The sequence below is a fragment of the Aspergillus sydowii genome (genome assembly GCF_001890705.1).
Source record: "Aspergillus sydowii CBS 593.65 unplaced genomic scaffold ASPSYscaffold_1, whole genome shotgun sequence".
In the NCBI taxonomy this organism is placed as follows: domain Eukaryota; kingdom Fungi; phylum Ascomycota; class Eurotiomycetes; order Eurotiales; family Aspergillaceae; genus Aspergillus; species Aspergillus sydowii.
Window position 1 is genome coordinate 4709464 of NW_024467859.1, and position 17159 is coordinate 4726622.

At 51.1% G+C, this 17159-nt stretch overlaps 5 protein-coding genes across 5 annotated transcripts; 2 read left to right on the top strand and 3 right to left on the bottom strand.

Annotated features, from left to right (window-relative positions):
* Nucleotides 1-18: 18 nt before the first annotated feature.
* On the bottom strand, nt 19-1596 carry ASPSYDRAFT_194006 (uncharacterized protein; the record flags this gene model as incomplete). The annotated part of the gene is made up of 1 exon (XM_040843680.1): nt 19-1596. One exon carries the CDS (start codon nt 1594-1596, stop codon nt 19-21), a length of 1578 nt encoding a protein of 525 aa, XP_040708877.1.
* A 454-nt stretch (nt 1597-2050) lies between these two features.
* ASPSYDRAFT_75508 (uncharacterized protein) lies at nt 2051-3800 on the bottom strand (the record flags this gene model as incomplete). The annotated part of the gene is made up of 4 exons (XM_040850799.1): nt 2051-2221; nt 2269-2725; nt 2773-2971; nt 2999-3800. The coding sequence occupies 4 exons, from the start codon at nt 3798-3800 to the stop codon at nt 2051-2053; spliced, it is 1629 nt and encodes a 542-aa protein (XP_040708878.1).
* A 355-nt stretch (nt 3801-4155) lies between these two features.
* On the bottom strand, nt 4156-5158 carry ASPSYDRAFT_85054 (alpha/beta fold hydrolase; the record flags this gene model as incomplete). Its single annotated transcript, XM_040851459.1, has 3 exons — nt 4156-4329; nt 4386-4736; nt 4799-5158. The coding sequence occupies 3 exons, from the start codon at nt 5156-5158 to the stop codon at nt 4156-4158; spliced, it is 885 nt and encodes a 294-aa protein (XP_040708879.1).
* A 1114-nt stretch (nt 5159-6272) lies between these two features.
* ASPSYDRAFT_39871 (uncharacterized protein) lies at nt 6273-7577 on the top strand. The gene is made up of 4 exons (XM_040845973.1): nt 6273-6379; nt 6522-6635; nt 6704-6820; nt 6898-7577. Exons 1-4 carry the CDS (start codon nt 6307-6309, stop codon nt 7203-7205), a joined length of 612 nt encoding a protein of 203 aa, XP_040708880.1. The 5' UTR covers nt 6273-6306; the 3' UTR covers nt 7206-7577.
* A 586-nt stretch (nt 7578-8163) lies between these two features.
* ASPSYDRAFT_27034 (FMP27 family protein) lies at nt 8164-16920 on the top strand (the record flags this gene model as incomplete). Its single annotated transcript, XM_040844351.1, has 3 exons — nt 8164-16647; nt 16703-16803; nt 16866-16920. The coding sequence occupies 3 exons, from the start codon at nt 8164-8166 to the stop codon at nt 16918-16920; spliced, it is 8640 nt and encodes a 2879-aa protein (XP_040708881.1).
* Nucleotides 16921-17159: the final 239 nt, after the last annotated feature.

The following is a 17159-nucleotide window of genomic DNA, read 5'->3' on the forward strand; positions in this document are numbered from 1 at the left end:
CAGCCCTGAATGGAAATACTAGTTCTGGCCAATACTAACCACCGTCCCCTTAAACTTCCTAGCCGCAATTCCTTTCTCGAACAGTATATCCATCTCCACGAACGTCCTCCCCTTCGACTCAGGCAGCCGGAAATACGTCCAAACAAACAGCACAACCGTAATCCCAGCCCAGAAAAAGCCCGTCCTCCCCCTCCAGTCCCAAGCCGTGGGATTCAGCATTCTCGGCACAATCACCCCATTGACAATCATAAACATGTTATAGACATTCCGCGCGAGCACAATCGTCCGCGCACGCAGTTGCGTTGACGGCATCTCCGCAACAATAGAATAACACACGGGCCCGATGGTGGAGTCATACACGAACGTAAACACGAGCAAGAGACTCCCAATTGCCCACCCTGTAGCCTTTGAATTTGAGAGCGAAGCAAAGCCCACAGAGAAGAGAACCAGAGCCAGTGTAAACAGCCCTCCCACATATAGCGAGCGCCTCCCGAACCGGCTCATCATCATCCACGAGAGGATTGTGCCTACGACGCCGAACGCGTATTGGCCCAATGACATGTTGAAAGACTGTGATACGTCTAGCCCGGCCTGTTGGTAGAAGTATGTTGAGTATCCCATGAACGAGGAGCCGCAGAGGGCTTGGATGGCCCATGCTATGCAGGTGATTTCTGTACGGCGGCGATTGGAGCCGGAGCGGAAGCAGTCGAGGAAGGACATGGACGAGGACAAGGACAAGGAGGACTTTTCCATTTCGCAGGTGTAGAGCATGAGGGCAAGGGTGTTGTCGAGTGCGGCATCTGCTTCCTTCTCGTCGACCGGGGTAGTGGCTCTATACAGACGAGCGAGCACTTGTCTGGCCTCGTCTTTTCGCCCTCTCCTCACCAACCACCACGGCGATTCAGGGCCAAACCACACAGAGACTAGGATGAAGGGGAGCCACGCCCACTGCAACGCAAAGGGGATGCGATAGCTCCACTCTCCCTCGAGATGCAGACAGGCTCTTAGCACCCCCGTGGCAATGAACTGGCCAATCACCCAGCACAGGTTCACATACGTAGTGAGATATCCCCGGAGGGCAACAGGGCATACTTCGGCGGCATAGGCCGTGGTAACTGTCTGGAATACACCCCAGGGTATACCGCACAAGATCTCTCCAACGAGCAACGTCGGCAGATCCGGCGCGAAGAACAGAATGAAGATAAACGCCGCCAGGGCCAGCGTCGCCGCCCCCATAATCCGTCTATACGACATCCGCTCTGAGACAAGACCAGTGATGAACAGCCCGAAGATCTCACCGACGTATGCACCGTTGCTGAGACCGGACTGCCAGGCTGCGGAGAGTTCATATCTATCCACAGCCTCGAGGTCGGTATCAGAGACCGGCGCGCCATACTTTCTCGTAAATTCGGGAAAGGCAAAGAACGACTGGATCAGGGTAGTGTCGTACCCTTCCATGATAATCGCAAGCGAGAATAGCATCGACCACCCCACGGCCTTTCGATACGATCTCAACCCCTGGATCAGGCTTAAGCTGTGCTCCTGCTCTGCTCCGCGGCGGGCCTGTTCGAGATCGAACCCGCTATCCCGATGCATACCGACGGCTGTATTATTCTCGGCTTATTCTGGGAAACGCGGTGCAGGAACTCAATTAGAAGCGGAGGTAGAATGGCCTTGCTGGTGGATCTGGGCCGGTTGCATTGATCCCTCTGCTGTGTCGCAATAGTCGATGCCGGTAGTGATAAGGAGAGCCGGGCCTTGATAAGGCATGCGAGAAACCCGGACCCGGGACGGAGTAAACTGGCCAAGAAGAGAGGAGAGGAGGTGTTGTATGGCCTGGCATTAGTTGTTTTGCATTGCATTGTCTCGCCGGAATTCTCGCTGGAACTAAAGCTTATATCTGGGGCACTATAACCCTATGCTACAATGACAGCCGGAGACAATGCGGGGAACGCCACCCATCGACCAGTGTTAATGAGTGATTGGCATGCTCAAGTTATGTTAATCTCCGGTGGCTCGCAATTCCGAAACAGAAACGTCTTGTTGGCCACTACTTTGACAGGGAGTTCAGCAAGTAAGCACTACGCCCGCCAACCTTTGCCACGACTTCCAGAAGCCCTTGAAGGATCTGATCGAGATCTGACTCTCCATGCCGTTCTCTAATATGCATGACTGACCGGATGTCGTACAAGCACTCGCAGATGTCGCACAGCTTCTGGTCCTACGCTGGTCAGCCTAATGCTCCTGTCTCCTGACCAGCCCACATACCAGTATCCTGCTCCAGTTATCCCGCAGAACATCTGACAGTGCCTGCAATTCCCCGAGGAATTCTCTCCCGATAGATAGCGGCTCATCGAACTGCCAGTGTGCATTTTCCTTGGACGCCACGAATTCCTTGGACGACCGCTGCCCAGGGATTCCCAGTTTCCATATCTTCGCCCGCAGCCACTCTCTCGTCACCGCTAATTCAACTCTATGGCCAGGCATCCCTGCTTCTGCGTCTTCACGTCCATGTGCTGCTGGAGTGGCGAGGCTGAGAGTAATAGGTGTCACAAATCCAGCTGCCATCCAACATCCAGGCAGATCAACGCCCACTCCCTGGAACAGAGTCACCAGACGTACGAAGCCGGGAATGACGCCACCTTCGTCAAGTGCACTTGGTTGACCGGGGAGATCTATCCATGGGCGAAGGGTTATCGGCTTGTCGTGGAGTAAACAGAACGTCCTACGTTGTTGTCAGCTCATCTTCGAACGAAGCAGTAAAGCACGTACCGCTCTACAACAAACACTGCCCAATATACAACCCGCAATCTCTCGGCTTCTCGCGGTTCAAGTTTTTCATACTCGTCTTCACGATGCATGCGGAGTGAGAGTAGCAGCGAGATACATTCGCGGAGGTACCACCAAGCATGCCTTTCCCGGCATAGGAACCAATATGTCAGGAATAGGAAGAAAGAGTTTAGTAATTTGTCTCTTCATTCACCATCGTTGCTTTGACGCTCTTGCCCGAAGAACTGGTGCTGAGCGAAGTCGTACTGAGATCGGGCCCTCAACGCACCATGCAGATATCTCTCGCAAACAAGCTCATGCTCATGTCCGTTCTCGTGGCCTAACTCCTGTCTCGACGAGGTCGAGTCGAAGCCCAGATATGCATGGACCGCAGCACATATCGAACATAGTAGCGCGTACCGACTCGAGCTATACTCGTCATTCCACTCATGCCCTAGTCGAAACCCAAGTCGCAGCTCGCAGACGTCAACAACAGGGAAAAGCGGGTATAGCTTCATGGCATAGAGAGACAAGGCACGCTCCATACTTGTATTCGAAGCCGTTTTATTAGAATTAGGACCAGTTCCCAATCCAATCCCCGTTTCCAGGTCCCGCTGGAGCTGCTGCTGTACTGGAGAAGCATCCCCGAAATTCAACTCTAGTTCCAACTCGTCGTCGAGTCCGGATGTCGTCCCAGTCCCCGTCATCGTCTCGGAAGCACCACCTGTAAACCCTTCCATATCGATGTTAATCCCCATATCCAAGTCCAAGTCCAAGCCCAAACCACTGGTTAAAAGCGGCAGGACTTCGTTCGAACCCGAAGCAGACGCCAGCGTCTCACTTGAGGTCGGGGTACTCGTGTAAGGTGCAGCAGCTGAATAGATACTGGGATAACTGTGTACGAACTTGGGGCCCTTCTTGCGCAGGATCTCGGTGTATGTACATGGCTGTCTGAGACGACGACAGCGCGCGCAGGGGGTGCTGCGGTCGCATTTGACTTTGCGTTTTCGGCAGATGTCGCAGGATTGCATTTTCTTCTTCTTCTTCTTCTCCTTTTTATATTTTGGATGGTTGTTGTTGGGAAGTTGAGGTTGGATAGGGTTCGTCTAGCAGATTAAGTATAGAGAAGACGGTGTTGGTGGTTTTCTATAAGAATAGGCTTTGTGAACGAAGGCTGTGCGCATAATATTATTCTAGTACCAATATACATTTCTGTTCGAAAGAGGGAAAATAAGGCTATTTTATTTGCGCGATTATGACGTCTCTCAGCAGGTGGAATTGCAATCTCGCTTGAATTCTCGTTGGTAAGGGCTGACTGAGGCCGAAAGCCCTAATAAAGTCGTAATATAGGATCCTGAGCAAGACGTGCTACCGGAACCCTCATGTTCACTTATACTTATTCACGAACTCCAATAGAGCCGTGTCTACAGCATCAGGATGGGTGCAGCTGAGGAAATGCGCACCACCCTCCACAACCACCAGCTTCGCATCCGGCGACTGAGTGAACAGCTCGATCTGCTCTTTGGCATTTGCCACTGTATAAACAGAATCTGCAGTTCCCTGTGTAGCGGTCAGTCTCTATTCTGATCATTATTATTAGCGTTGACAGAACATACATGCAACCACAGCACAGGGCACCGCACATCCGACAGTCTTAACAGCAGACCACCGCGTTCAGCCAAGTTTATAGTCGCCATGCGAATCCGACGACGGCCCTCATCACCCTGGTAATTCTTTTTGATGGTTGCGCTCCAGAAATCGTGTAGTTCAGCAGAACAGTCATTGAAGCCTGCCGCAATGATGGCATCACAGAAGGCATCAGATGGCTCGAACCCTGGGGTAGGCTGGTTCGTTGTCCACTCATTCACAAAAGGACTGAGGAGGTTAGGGCCGTCCCAGCATCCTAGCTGTCTTGTTCGCTGGGTTTCAGAATCCAGTGACGTTCCGAGGGGAATTACACCCAGGATCTGCCCAGTTGCTTTAGTGAACAAATAAATTATGCAAGGATTTCACTGTTGAAAGAAAGTACCTTCTCAGGCTGCAGAAGCGCCATCATTACGGTAATCCATCCGCCCTGGCTGGTCCCTAGAACGAACGCCTTCTTGATACCAAGTGCGTCCAGGACCTGGAGGTTCATCTCGGCTGTGTCCCAATAGGTCCAGTGCTCGCGCGAGGTCCGCGTTTGGCCGTGTCCCAGAAGCTCAATGGATAAAAGGTTTGTATCCGCCAGGTTCTTGTCATCATACTGGGCGCGGTACAGTTCCGAAGAGGTGGTGAATGAGTTGACCAGAACCAAAGTCGGCTTGGAGCCATCATACGGCCTGGGCATCTGATAGGCGGCATCAATGCCTCCGAGGTGCGGAACGCGGACGGTTTTGGTGTTGGGCATTTTGATAATGTTTGGCATGAATTCAGGTATCTACTTGAAATGTACAGAATAGTGATGTGGAATGTCGAGGACAGGTAGCGTCATGGTTCTATCAGAGTTGACTCGTGCGGGGTTCGGCTCTGTCGCTGGGAACATGTGGAGTCTCAGAGCTTAAAGCAGTAACGAGTGGCAGACCTGACTTTCCCGTGAAGTATGGCTTGGGGATAGTCTGGAGTGCCCGCAGGTTATCCAGTATAGGGCTATGCTGGGAGTGTGGTGGGAGTTTGGTTACTCTGCAGAGATGTCCCCCATCACTCATCCAATGGTTTCTGAAACCTTAGAGCTACAGCATATAATTGTAAAATGATAATTGAAGTTATCGATGTAACAGCTGCACCCTTAGACTTATTAGCTTAGGAGACTCGCGCGATGTTAAGTTCTTACTGCGTAGCAGCCGGTGCCTTGTTTGGCGCCTACTGACAACCACCTACCCCTCCAGCTTCAAGGAGCACGGACAAGAACAAGATGGTCTCATTTAGTGGTTATAAAATGAGTTAATCGTCGAGATCACGCACCATTTACCCAGACATAACGACATCAACTCTTTCGTGCGCTGTAACCGGAGGATTCTATACCACTTGCTACACACCTCTCTATGCCGGTACAACGTCCGACAAGGCTGCTCACGGAATTCAGCGCTGGAGTTTGCAGCCAAGAATGAATATACCGACTTGGTAAACAAATACCTCAATGCCGATGCCAGCATCGAGTCTCTTGGACCGCCGGATCGCGGATCGATCGTTGCGATGCAGAAGTGTGTTGCACATATCCTAATACACCTAGCTTGGCCGCTGATAAGTGGTGCTGTTTTTTGGTTTGGCCTGCAGCTTTAGTTCGTATTTCACATATCCGTAATCTTTAATTGATGGAATCTCAGTATCAACCATAGTATAATCTGAACAATGGTGCATCGTTTACTGCAAATGAGTTCTGCTTAGCTTCGTGTACAGAACTCGAGGAATTATGCAAGCTATGCTACGGTTTACCTAATAGTTATGTCGGCATGTACTAGTCACGTGTCGTGCCGGCCAGCCAAACGAATGACCGGTATCAGTTCCAGACTCACAGTAACTCTCACCAATGGGTTGCGGCGTGGATAAATTCGCAAGATGAGTGGCGTCCCATCTCCTCATGCTGAATATAATGCATTGGCGACTTCACTGAAAGTGGGTGCCCTGAGTGGTGCGTCAGATCTGCCCAAGTCCCCCTGGCGAGATTTTCACCTGTAGAGGAGATCGATCATCTTCACAGTTCGGTCTTGACCAGCTACATCACCGAAGAATTGAACTTCTTTATTTTTTTTTTTTTCTAACCAGCCACACAGGCTCTGCTGGCCTCGTCTACGGCGGCATTTCAGGTGTGATCCGATCGCCGCATCCTGTCATACATTCCATCTCCCATGGTATCCACTGGTTTGCGTGTGGAACCTCGTTTTGGTGTCAGTCTTGCGTCCCTTTCTACCCCTGAGTCTGGGAACTATTGAGGCTGACTGGAGGTTTATCTTAGGGTTGAGGGGCAATATCCTGAACGTTTACTATGAGGATAAGGCGACCCCGAAGCAGCGCACCTATGCCAGTGCTGTTTCTGGTGGGATTTCTGGTGGTATTGTGACCAGGTTGATGGGTGAGTTAAATTTGTCTCTACTTTTGGATGGTCGATCGATCATCGTCTCGTGTTTCTCGGCTAATGATGTGTACCAGGTGGCCGGCTTGTTCCCGGTCTGGTTATTTTCTCTTTGCTGGGGTATGCTGGACAGGCCTCGTACAATGCTGTTGATAGATGGCAGCTGGGGCAGGCGAAGACGCCGTCCAAGCCGTTCCTTGACCGCTTGGCCGAGTCAAAATGGGTTCCGCTCAAGTCGCTCTCTGATGACGAGTACAGGGGGATTCTGGGCGAGAAGTTGCTGAGTATTGAGGCGGAGATTGCTCTGATTGATGACAAGATCGAGGAGCTTGAGAAGGCGAAGCAGAATGGGACGACTGTCTCGACTGTGCAGGAATCACGATGATTGGGTTATTTGCTTGGAATTTTCCGGATTAATCCCAAAGTCTAGGTGATCTGTTCTCCGCACACAGTACATACCGTACTCCGTATCAGAGAACTGCCCTGTAAACCGGTTCGCAGTCGGCCACTGCCGGGCGGCTCGACGCGGACCACTGGACGCAGCAGACTCAACTGCCGATCGCTTCGGATCATCTGTTTGTTTTTCTTGCTTCCCCCAACGCAACTACAGAGGATGAAGTTTCCAGTATCAAACTAGCTGCCATAGATAACGTATCATAATTAATTCTCAAGTGCACAATTACCAAATTGGCAATCTGCATGCAGGTCCGCCAAGTGGGCGACTTTTTCCGCATCCAGTTAACCCCGTCAATCAGAGGATGCAAATAATTACTCCGTACTTGGCCTCACAAACAGGCTTGTGCATGATTACCGGTCCTTTTTGACCGGGGTCCTGATTTGTTCCTTTGGGTCAGAGCACTTGATGGTTCGGGCGGCGTGGCGGCTCTAAGCTCTGGCCGTTCAGCCCTGAAGGCGAACTGAGAACTCGCGAGTGACCAACTTCCACTTATCTCCGCCTCTCCCTTTCCCGGGCCCATCCAGACCTGTTAAACCTGTGAACCGTGAACCGCACTCCTCTTCGCTTTGCCAACCTGTTCTTCTCTTCACTTTTCGCCCTTTACTATTTAATTGTTTAATTATCAAAGCATGAGTGCCTCACGGCTGTCCGGTTTCCCTTGCGACTGTGCTCCCGAAGCTGCCAAGTTCTCCTAATTGAGACTTGTCCTCGAGTCCCGCGCCATCTTGACCGGGATGTTCTAGAGTGACGTCGGGCGCATACAGACTATCCTAGGTTTCTTGTCTAGAGTCTCTTAATAATCGTTGCCCCGGTCGCTCTCCATGGTTCCTCCCCCGGAGCCTTCTCACTCCCTACAGCAGACCGGTTCCGCTGATAGCGAACTATGATGACACTGTTCAACCCGACGACCGTCCTCGTCGGTTTCCTCCTCCTATACCTTTCATCCTTCCTCATATTTGCCATCGTCCGCATCGCGACCGGAATCTCGATCCAGCGGATAGGTTACTTCTCGCTGCGCCGCATTGCATACGTTCCAAAAGAGGGGGTGCAGATCGAGCTCCGCGGACTCGGACTCTCCTTGCATCCGCCGTCTTTTGCCCAACCGACATGGCTGAGCCTGCGACTTACAGACTTGAAGGTGACGCTTGACCCGTCGGCGGCATCGAAACGGAACAATTTGGCGGGTAAATCGGAGACCGACGATCCCCAGAACCAGTCCGAGGACGAACCACTTCAACAACAGAATGCGGAAGATGACGGAGCGGATGCTCACAAAAACAAGACATGGATTACGCTCAATCGCATCAAGGAGCGGGTGAAGCGCATACACCGGAAGGTCCATTGGTTGCGGTTGGTGGATATTGTCGCCGTCAATACCACGGTCAATTTTCTTGAGGCCGGGCAGGTTCAGGTCGGCACGTTGTCATTGGCGGTGGATACTAGGCGCAAGATGGTGGATCGAGGGAAAGTCTTTCGTCGGAAGAAGGGCGAGTCTGGCGAACAGAGCCCTGCCGAATGGATCCTGAATGTGAACAACGTCCAACTTGCTGTTGAGGGCAATGAGCCTGTTGAACTTCTGGACCATGTTGGGGTGAACATACACGGAATTCTACAGAAGGGTCTCGACGGCTTGAGGGATGCGTCGGTCGCTTTCAAAATCGGAAGGATGCATATTCCATATGACGATTTGATGCTCCTAGCCCAACGGGTCAAGCGGTCCCGAAGGCCGACTATTCCGGTCGACATTGCGGAACCCGACGAGGAAGCCTCCTTCGCCGATTACGTGGAAGAGCTGGAGAAGCCGGGTAGCACAGATGAGTCAATTGTCAGGACAGTCACTGCCTCCAAGGAGTTTGCCGGCTCTCTTCTGCGTGGAATCCATGAGATCCAGGTAGCACTGAGCTTTTTCAGGCTATCTCGGGCAGTCCAGTCACCGTCCTCCAACCAAAATACTGTTTACCTTAATGTTGTCTCCCACGAAATCGGTGTTGATCTCCACCGGATGGACCAGACGAGCCCGGCGCATCGTATGTACTTCCAGCGGAACGACATTGCCCACCAAGCACTTCTTGCGGCCATCTCTCTTTCCGTCAGTTTAGACGACAGCTCAGGAGAAACGGACAATATTTTGTATATCCCCATGGCTACTACGACTATCAAAACTACATTACCATCTAAAACGATCAGCTCATATGATGGGTTCAATGCGGAAGAGCGGAATACCAACATCCTTTTCGCCAATTTGGTTGTCACTTCTCCTGCTCTTGACCTCGAGCCCCGCCACGTCTCGCGACTTCTGGGCTTGGCTCAACACAAGGCATCAAGCTCTAGGGGAAAGAAAAGGGCCCAGGGCCAACTGATCTCTCGTCTACTCCCCAAGGCGAATATCAAGTTATCTGTACACGAGCCGGTTGTCCGGTTTGTTCTTCCCATTCAGGACTCTCATTCTGGCAGTGAAGATGATTATAACCTTCTTATCTCCTCAATATCTTCCATTTCCGTTGACGTTGAATCATCTCACTCGTCCGAGGGCGGCGCCCACTACTCCCTATCATCTATCTATCGGGTTGCGTCCCATAAATTTTACTATCAAACGCCCTCTGGAATCAAACACAATCTTCTAACGACAGACAACATGGAATTGAAGTTCCATCTTAGCGCATCACCAGAGGTATGCGTTATGGTCTCCGGCACCTTGAATACATTCTCAGCCCACATGGTCAACTGGGAGGTCAATCGTGGGATACAGCAGGTCGTCGAGCAATTCCGCGCTCAAATGCGACCTAAGAAGAGATATTCCATCGCGGCTGAAGAGCGGAAGCCTAGTATACTGAGGCGCCTTCCACCTTGGTTGCTCCGGTTTCAATTTGAGGCGACTGGGTTCAGCCTGGAAATTGCTGGGGTTGATGAAAGTGTATCAAATGCGACGCGCGGCGTCTCGTTGCAACTTCAGTCATGGACAGCTGATTATCGAGCTCAGAAAACAGAGCCAAGCGTGGTGAGCATGGCACGGCGACGAACTCCGAGTCACTCCACAATTGGCGACGAGTCTCCATTCAGGTTCACTCCAACATCTCCTCCCAAACAAACCAGAGCCCGAGCCGCAGATGGCAGGCGGCTGGCGCTCCATGCTCGAGGCTTCGAGGGGTTTGTGATTGAATCTGAAGACTATCTTGAGTCTGAGCCATTCATGTCGCTTCCAAGATTTGAGGTGGCACTCAGCACATCAAGTGACCGCTTGGGGCCACTATTCAATATCAACTCCGTCATAAAGGGCGTTTATCTCCAATACTCGCTTTATCGATACTACTGTCTCAGTGTTGCCTTGTCCGTTCTTCAGGGGGCGTTCTTGAAGCAAGCAGACCCGTCATTCCAAAAGAATGGGAATGATATCCAGCCTCCTTCCTCTCCCCGCCCTGCCATGCAGAGGAGTGAGCTTATTACGGTGGACGTGAAAGCTACCGCAATTCAACTCAAGACCTTCATGCCCGCGGACCCACCTATGCTACTTCAGATATATGCTGTTACCGCCGGCTATCACCGCCATTCAGCACCATTTCTTCGAGCCCAACTGGTCCGACTACATGCCGAAGCACCCAAACTTAAAGGTGTTTGGGCAAGGATCGTCAGCATGAACAACTTCCGTCTGGATTTGCGAAAAATGAAATTGAAGCAGGGCAAGAACCTGGTGGAAGATAACTCGATCGATATCTGGACCGACTTCATACGATTAGGTGTTCCCCACCATATGATCATGCATCGTATTTTCGACAATGTGATCAACACGTCCAAGGCGCTTAAGCAACTACATCAGCGTCGAAAGACCCACTCTTCGGAATTTACGTCAGTGAGAGAGCCAGAAGAGCCAAAGAAGGTGCCAAAGATCTCGTTTCGGAGCAAAGCGCTCTTATTTGAATTGGAGGACGATGCCTTTGAATGGAAGCTTGGGTGCATATACCGAACCGGTCTTCTTGAACAACGTCAGCGACGAGCTAGAGAGGATGCATTTGACCTCAAGGTGCAGAAACTTAGGGAATCTGATCAACGGCAGACCTCTTCCAGGCTACGTACTCGATCTAGTCACCGAACGCTACGCAGTGAGCGGGTTAGTTCAGATACGCGCAGAAGTAAGAGTGCCGATGCGAAGCCAAGGAACGATGAATCGGATGAGAAGCGTGGACGTAGCCAGAAGTTCAGGTACGATACTGAGGGTATCTCCTCCTTCTCTGGCGACGCCAAGGTGTCCGTGGAGAACGCTCGGTACCGCCTCCAGCAGTACAACTCCCGAAGTTGGAAGGCCAAGATTGATGCCGCGATGCAGTTCCAGGGTTCGTCCATCAGAGAGGTGCGAAACCTATTCTCAGGAGCCGATGAGCCACCTGAAGATGTGGTGGAAACCGAGACTGTGCTCGCAATACCGAACAGACCCGCTCTCATGGCTGCGTTGATTAGCGACGTGAATCTAACTATCGATAAACCGACGTTTCCTTATGAAAGCTATCCCCAATTCCTGCATGATATTGGCAAAGGCATGCCGATGTCTACGAAGTATGCACTGCTGATTCCGATGAGTATTCAGCTAGACATGGGCGAGGCACGTGTCAATCTGAGAGATTACCCCTTGGATTTCCTGCACATACCAGCGCTGCGGCCCGGGCAATCACCTCGACTTCCAAGCTGGTCGCTCCGAACCAACTTTGTTATTGCCGAAGAGTACCGAGATTATAAGTCGTCGAGACAGGTGAAAGTAGAACTTGTTCCTTCGTCCGAGCTGCCCGATGGAACGACAAGCCCACCTTTCAATCTTGATGTGTGGAGATCTGTTAGTCCCGTGAAGACCTATTCAGATCCTGTCATTGAGATCAACACGAATCTTCCCACGAGCATATCGTGGGGCATGTCATACCAGCCTGTTATTCAAGACATGATGAAGATCATCGAGGGTTTCACCAAGGTGGAAATTGACCCCTCAGATCGAGTTGGATTCTGGGACAAGATTAGACTCAGTTTCCATTCTCGAATTCGAGTGAAGTGGAAGGAAGATGGTGATGTCCATTTCCGCATGAAGGGCTCCCGCGATCCGTACGTGGTAACCGGTTTCGGCTCCGGATTCGTGATGTGTTGGCGCAAGGACGTCCAGTGGAACATTCACACTAGTGACGATCCGATGGAATTCATGAGTGTTACTAGTGGAGAATATGTCCTGGCAATCCCCGACTACAGCCATGAAGCTCGTTACATGGCCGAGGCGACACCTGACGATCTCGATTCAGTCTCAGCGTCGAGCGATCTTAAGAATGCGGCTCATTTCAAAAAGGTCATCATGAAATTATCGGGTGACGTGAAGTGGGGTGCTGGCTTGGTTTTCGAACGCAATGTCAACGATCATGAGCGGTCAATGGAGTTTAGGCCTCACTACGATGTAGTCCTGCAGAACCCTATCTATGTCGATGAAGAGCAACGCAAGGATTATGACGCTTATCGCGGGTTCCGAAGCAATCACATCCATCTTTCTGTCGCCATCATTGCGCCAGATAGCAAGAACTGGGCTGCCGATTTTGAGAAACCAACATCGAGCTACAACACTGTTCATTTGACTCCACGCTTCTTTACGCATTTCTACAACTGGTGGTCGCTTTTCTCTGGTGTCATGTCATTGCCTGTTCGCCAGGGACGGCTCTGGCCCGGGATCACGAAAACAAGCAAGAAGTTCAATCGGCATTTGGCTACTATCAAGTATAAGTTGCTTCTAGCTCCTCTATTTGTCGCCCACATCTACAAGCATAAGGACTCCGAAGATTATGCGGAAGATGTCGTCACCGCTACGGGCCTAAAGGTTCGGCTAGACAGTTTGAAGTTGGATGTCCATCAACGACGCGAACAAATAAAGGTCCCATCCAAAGGACGACTGAGGCAACCCCAGGCCAGTGCTATCCGAATTTACAAAGCAGAGTTGGATTTGCAGGCTGCAGACTTTAGAGCCGTTTCGGCAAGCATTGAAGGAACGACTCTCGATGATATCGAAAGGAAGCGAGATGACATTCTGTCTTCCTTCCAGCAACCAGTGGCACCAGCGGACCTTTCACGCTTCACGATTCCTGATCATAATCTCGACTGGGTTGACATGGATGACTTTGTCGAGCTTGATTGGATCCTCCCGCAGGAGTCTAATCCTCGAACTAAGATCCTGCCACTGGCCTTTACTCCTCGCTTCACATACTTCAGGCAGACGGACCACCGGGAAGTTGCTCCTGGACAAACTGGGTATTCCAGCTTTGGGCATGAAGACACTCATGCGTGTGTTATGTCTGAGAGAAACGAACCACGTCGGGTACAGATAGAGCTTATCAAAGACCGACTTGCTACGGTGGAATCCAAAGCACGCGAATTTAGCCGCGCGATTGGCGAGCAGGAGTTGCAGATGGCAAAGGACATTGACAACAATGAGCGACTTAAAGACCAGCACCGCGAATACCTCCGGCAGGCGGCATCGCTCGCTCGAAGGCGCGCTTTTCTGACCGCGGGGCTTCAACGACTGGAGAAGCAGCTTCTACGGAGCACCAGGGGCACGGATGCCAATCAGAATGAAGCTGCCGATTCCGACTCGGCTAGTGAGAGCAGAGAAACAGACTTCGATGCATTTTACTCATCCGCCAATGATGATTTGAACAGCGATTTCAACAACCGGTTTATGATCCACAGTGTCCAGCTGAAGTGGAACAACTCGCTAAGGAATATTATACTCCGGTATATCCATCAAGTCAGCCAAAGACGTGGATTTGTGTATTACATGTCTCGGAGGGCTGTCAAGTTTATCTTGGATATCGTTGAAGAACAGACCAAGAACCAAGGAAGTTATTCCAAGATGTTCAAGGGCTCGTCAAGAAGGCCTTCTACCAACGTTAATGACACGAATGACGATGAATTGGATGTGGAAGACCGCATCGAGCAGCTGCTCCACGATGCCAAGCGTTTCGTCAACGCAGAGGAGCAAGAACGCGCTGGCTCTGGCTCTGGCCAGAAAGACCCAGCAACCGTCAGGGCTGATTCCAGCCAAAGCATATCTCCCGAGTTCACTGCGCAGAACAGTTACTACCTACGACTCATTGCGCCTCAAATCCAGCTGCAGAGCGAGAAGAACCACAAGTCGGTGATACTTGTTGCTGCAAAGGGCATGCAACTCGAGGTTGTGTCTATCATGGACAAGGAGCGCGTCTTCGATGATATTAGCGGTCTCGTTCAGCGCCGTTTCACCCTCAACATGGATGGCGCTCAATTCTTTGTTGCAGCACAGAAGAATCTCATGACGTATTTGCAGTTTTACGCCGGGAACAAATACGGGAATGCGCCGGGGTCTGCATGGCCGCCTTGGCTTACTCTTGAGGCTATGTTTGATTTCGAGCTTAATCCATTCGGCTTCTCAAGGATCATCCAAAAGACTTCTGCCAGCTTGCGGTATGACAAGTATAACAACCTTCGTCTGAAGTACAATGACGAGGTAGCCAAGGGACAGTCAGATCAGGAAGGAGGACACCCTGATGGCCAAGAAACCCGAATGGACAGTATCAGCGTTGATTTTCCCCAGTTCCGAGCGATTTGTGACTCCGCTGAGTACTATACGCTTTACATCATCGTCCTCGATCTCCTTCTCTACAGTGAACCTCTTGAGAAGGTTCGGAACGAACGTCTTGAAAGGATCATGCTTACTTCTGACTTCAGTGATCTAAGAGGCACTCCAGAGATGGTCTATAAATTGCAGTCTCGTATCCGTCAGCTAGAAGAGATCAAGGATCATTTCCAAATCCATGCCAAGTACTTAGACAAGCACGGTTGGGAAGATCGCTTGATTCTGGAGAGAGATATTGCTCGTTGTGAGGATGAGCTTTTCTTCTTGATGAAGGCAATCACCACTTCGCAACGGAAAGTTGAACCCACAACGTCGAATACCACGGGTCTCCTGCGCTGGAATATCTCTGCCACTGAGATCGTTTGGCACTTGATGAAGGATGAGTCGGAACCTCTGGTCGAGTTCCAGCTGCGCAATGCAGAATACGACCGCACCGATAATAGCGACGGCTCGAACCATAACCAGGTTGCCGTTGAACGGGTGTATGGTTTGAACCTTTTGCCCGATGCCGTATATCCACAGATCATTGTACCTTATCTTGACCAGTCTCGACGCCTTGAGGGCCCGGATGACTACATGATCAAGGTGAAGTGGCATATGCTCGAGGCTGTTGCTGGAATTCCTGTTGTGGATGACTTCGAAGTCTCGTTGTTCCCGTTGAAGATCCAGTTGGAACATGAGCTTGGACAGAGGGTATTCGAGTACATGTTCCCCAATGTCGGTTCGAACGCATTTGAGAACGGGGGTTTCTCGCCTTTCATGATCAAGAACGTTAAACCTCTAGAAGATTCTGATTCCGATGATGAGTCACCCGCGGTTTCTACCGCCAGCTTCCCCGAACACAGCGATGCGTCTGGGGATGATACGGCGAAGGGCCCTAGTCCACTCGAGCTGAGGCTCCAACCTACGTTATCGTTGTCCGAAAATCCACGCATTGAACGCCGCCCTACGCAACTCAAAGGCCTCTCGATGACCCCTATTCACAAGGATAAGGATAAAGATAATCGGTCTCAGACTCGACCTTCTAATACCCTGATGAAGAAGAAGTCCACAGACAGCCTCAAGGTTCTGTCACGGCAGGCAACTTCGTTCTCAACCACCAGTGTCAACGCGAACGACGAAAAGGGCAAGAAGTTCGGCTTGGGCATTATGGGTCACAAGAGTGGGAAAGGAGGCAAAAAGGGTGTTGATGACTTTGCCCAGATGATGGCTCGTGCGTCGAACTACATGACGCTCGCCCACGTCAGGGTGCAGGACGTGGTCCTTTGCGTCAGCTACAAAGGTAGATCAGAGCATAATATCGAGGATCTGCACGACTTCGTCTTCAGACTTCCCATCCTCGAGTATCGGAACAAGACATGGTCCAACCTCGATCTGGCATTGCGACTCAAGAAAGACGTCATCAAGGCCCTCATTTCCCACGCGCCTGCCATTCTAGGCAACAAATTCTCCCACCACCGCCCCTCTAAACAGCAACTGAAACGCTATCGCGAGCTTGCCACTTCGTCACAGATTCTTAATAACCAAGACAACCCGACTCCAACCACTGAGAACGGCCAAAGCCCTAGCATGGTCAGCGCGGACTCGAGCAGCGGGTATAACTCGGAATCACAATCCCATCGCTCGTCTCCTCTTGGGCGGTCGAATTCTCTAGGGTCTAGTATGTATAGCAACCAAGATCAGAGTGGGTTATTCCTCGATTCGCGATCTGCGAGTGAAGTCGATGTGGACGCTCGCTGGGAAGTAAGTTAACTCGTCTAACCTGGGTTTGTGTGTGTCAAATGTTAACTGGTTATAGCAATCCCGACGCATCGTCAACCCTCCGACCCGACCTATGACATCCCACACCACTATTACGCGCTCTGAGACCGCACGGAAAATAGGCGACTCGGAAGATAGGTGAGCATTACTACTCTCAAACCTTTGGGTCACGGTGGCTAACCGTGATTGCAAACTTATAGCTCCAAGTCGACGATTCGCAACCTTGGACGCAGGCTGATGCCTGGTCGAAAGTGATTAATTAATAGACAAACTCTCAGCACTTCATCACTTTATACCCGCTGTTACAATGCTCTCTCACACCCCACTGCTTCATTCAACATCCTCAGTCAATACCCCCAAAACAAAGGGGTAGAGTACATTAGGCGTCAAGCTCTCTACACTACTGTCGGATTACGATTCGGTCCTTATCCTGCTTGCTTGTTTTCTATTAGCGTCGGTAGTCCGGTTGTTTTGTTCTGCTGGGTTTGCTTTTT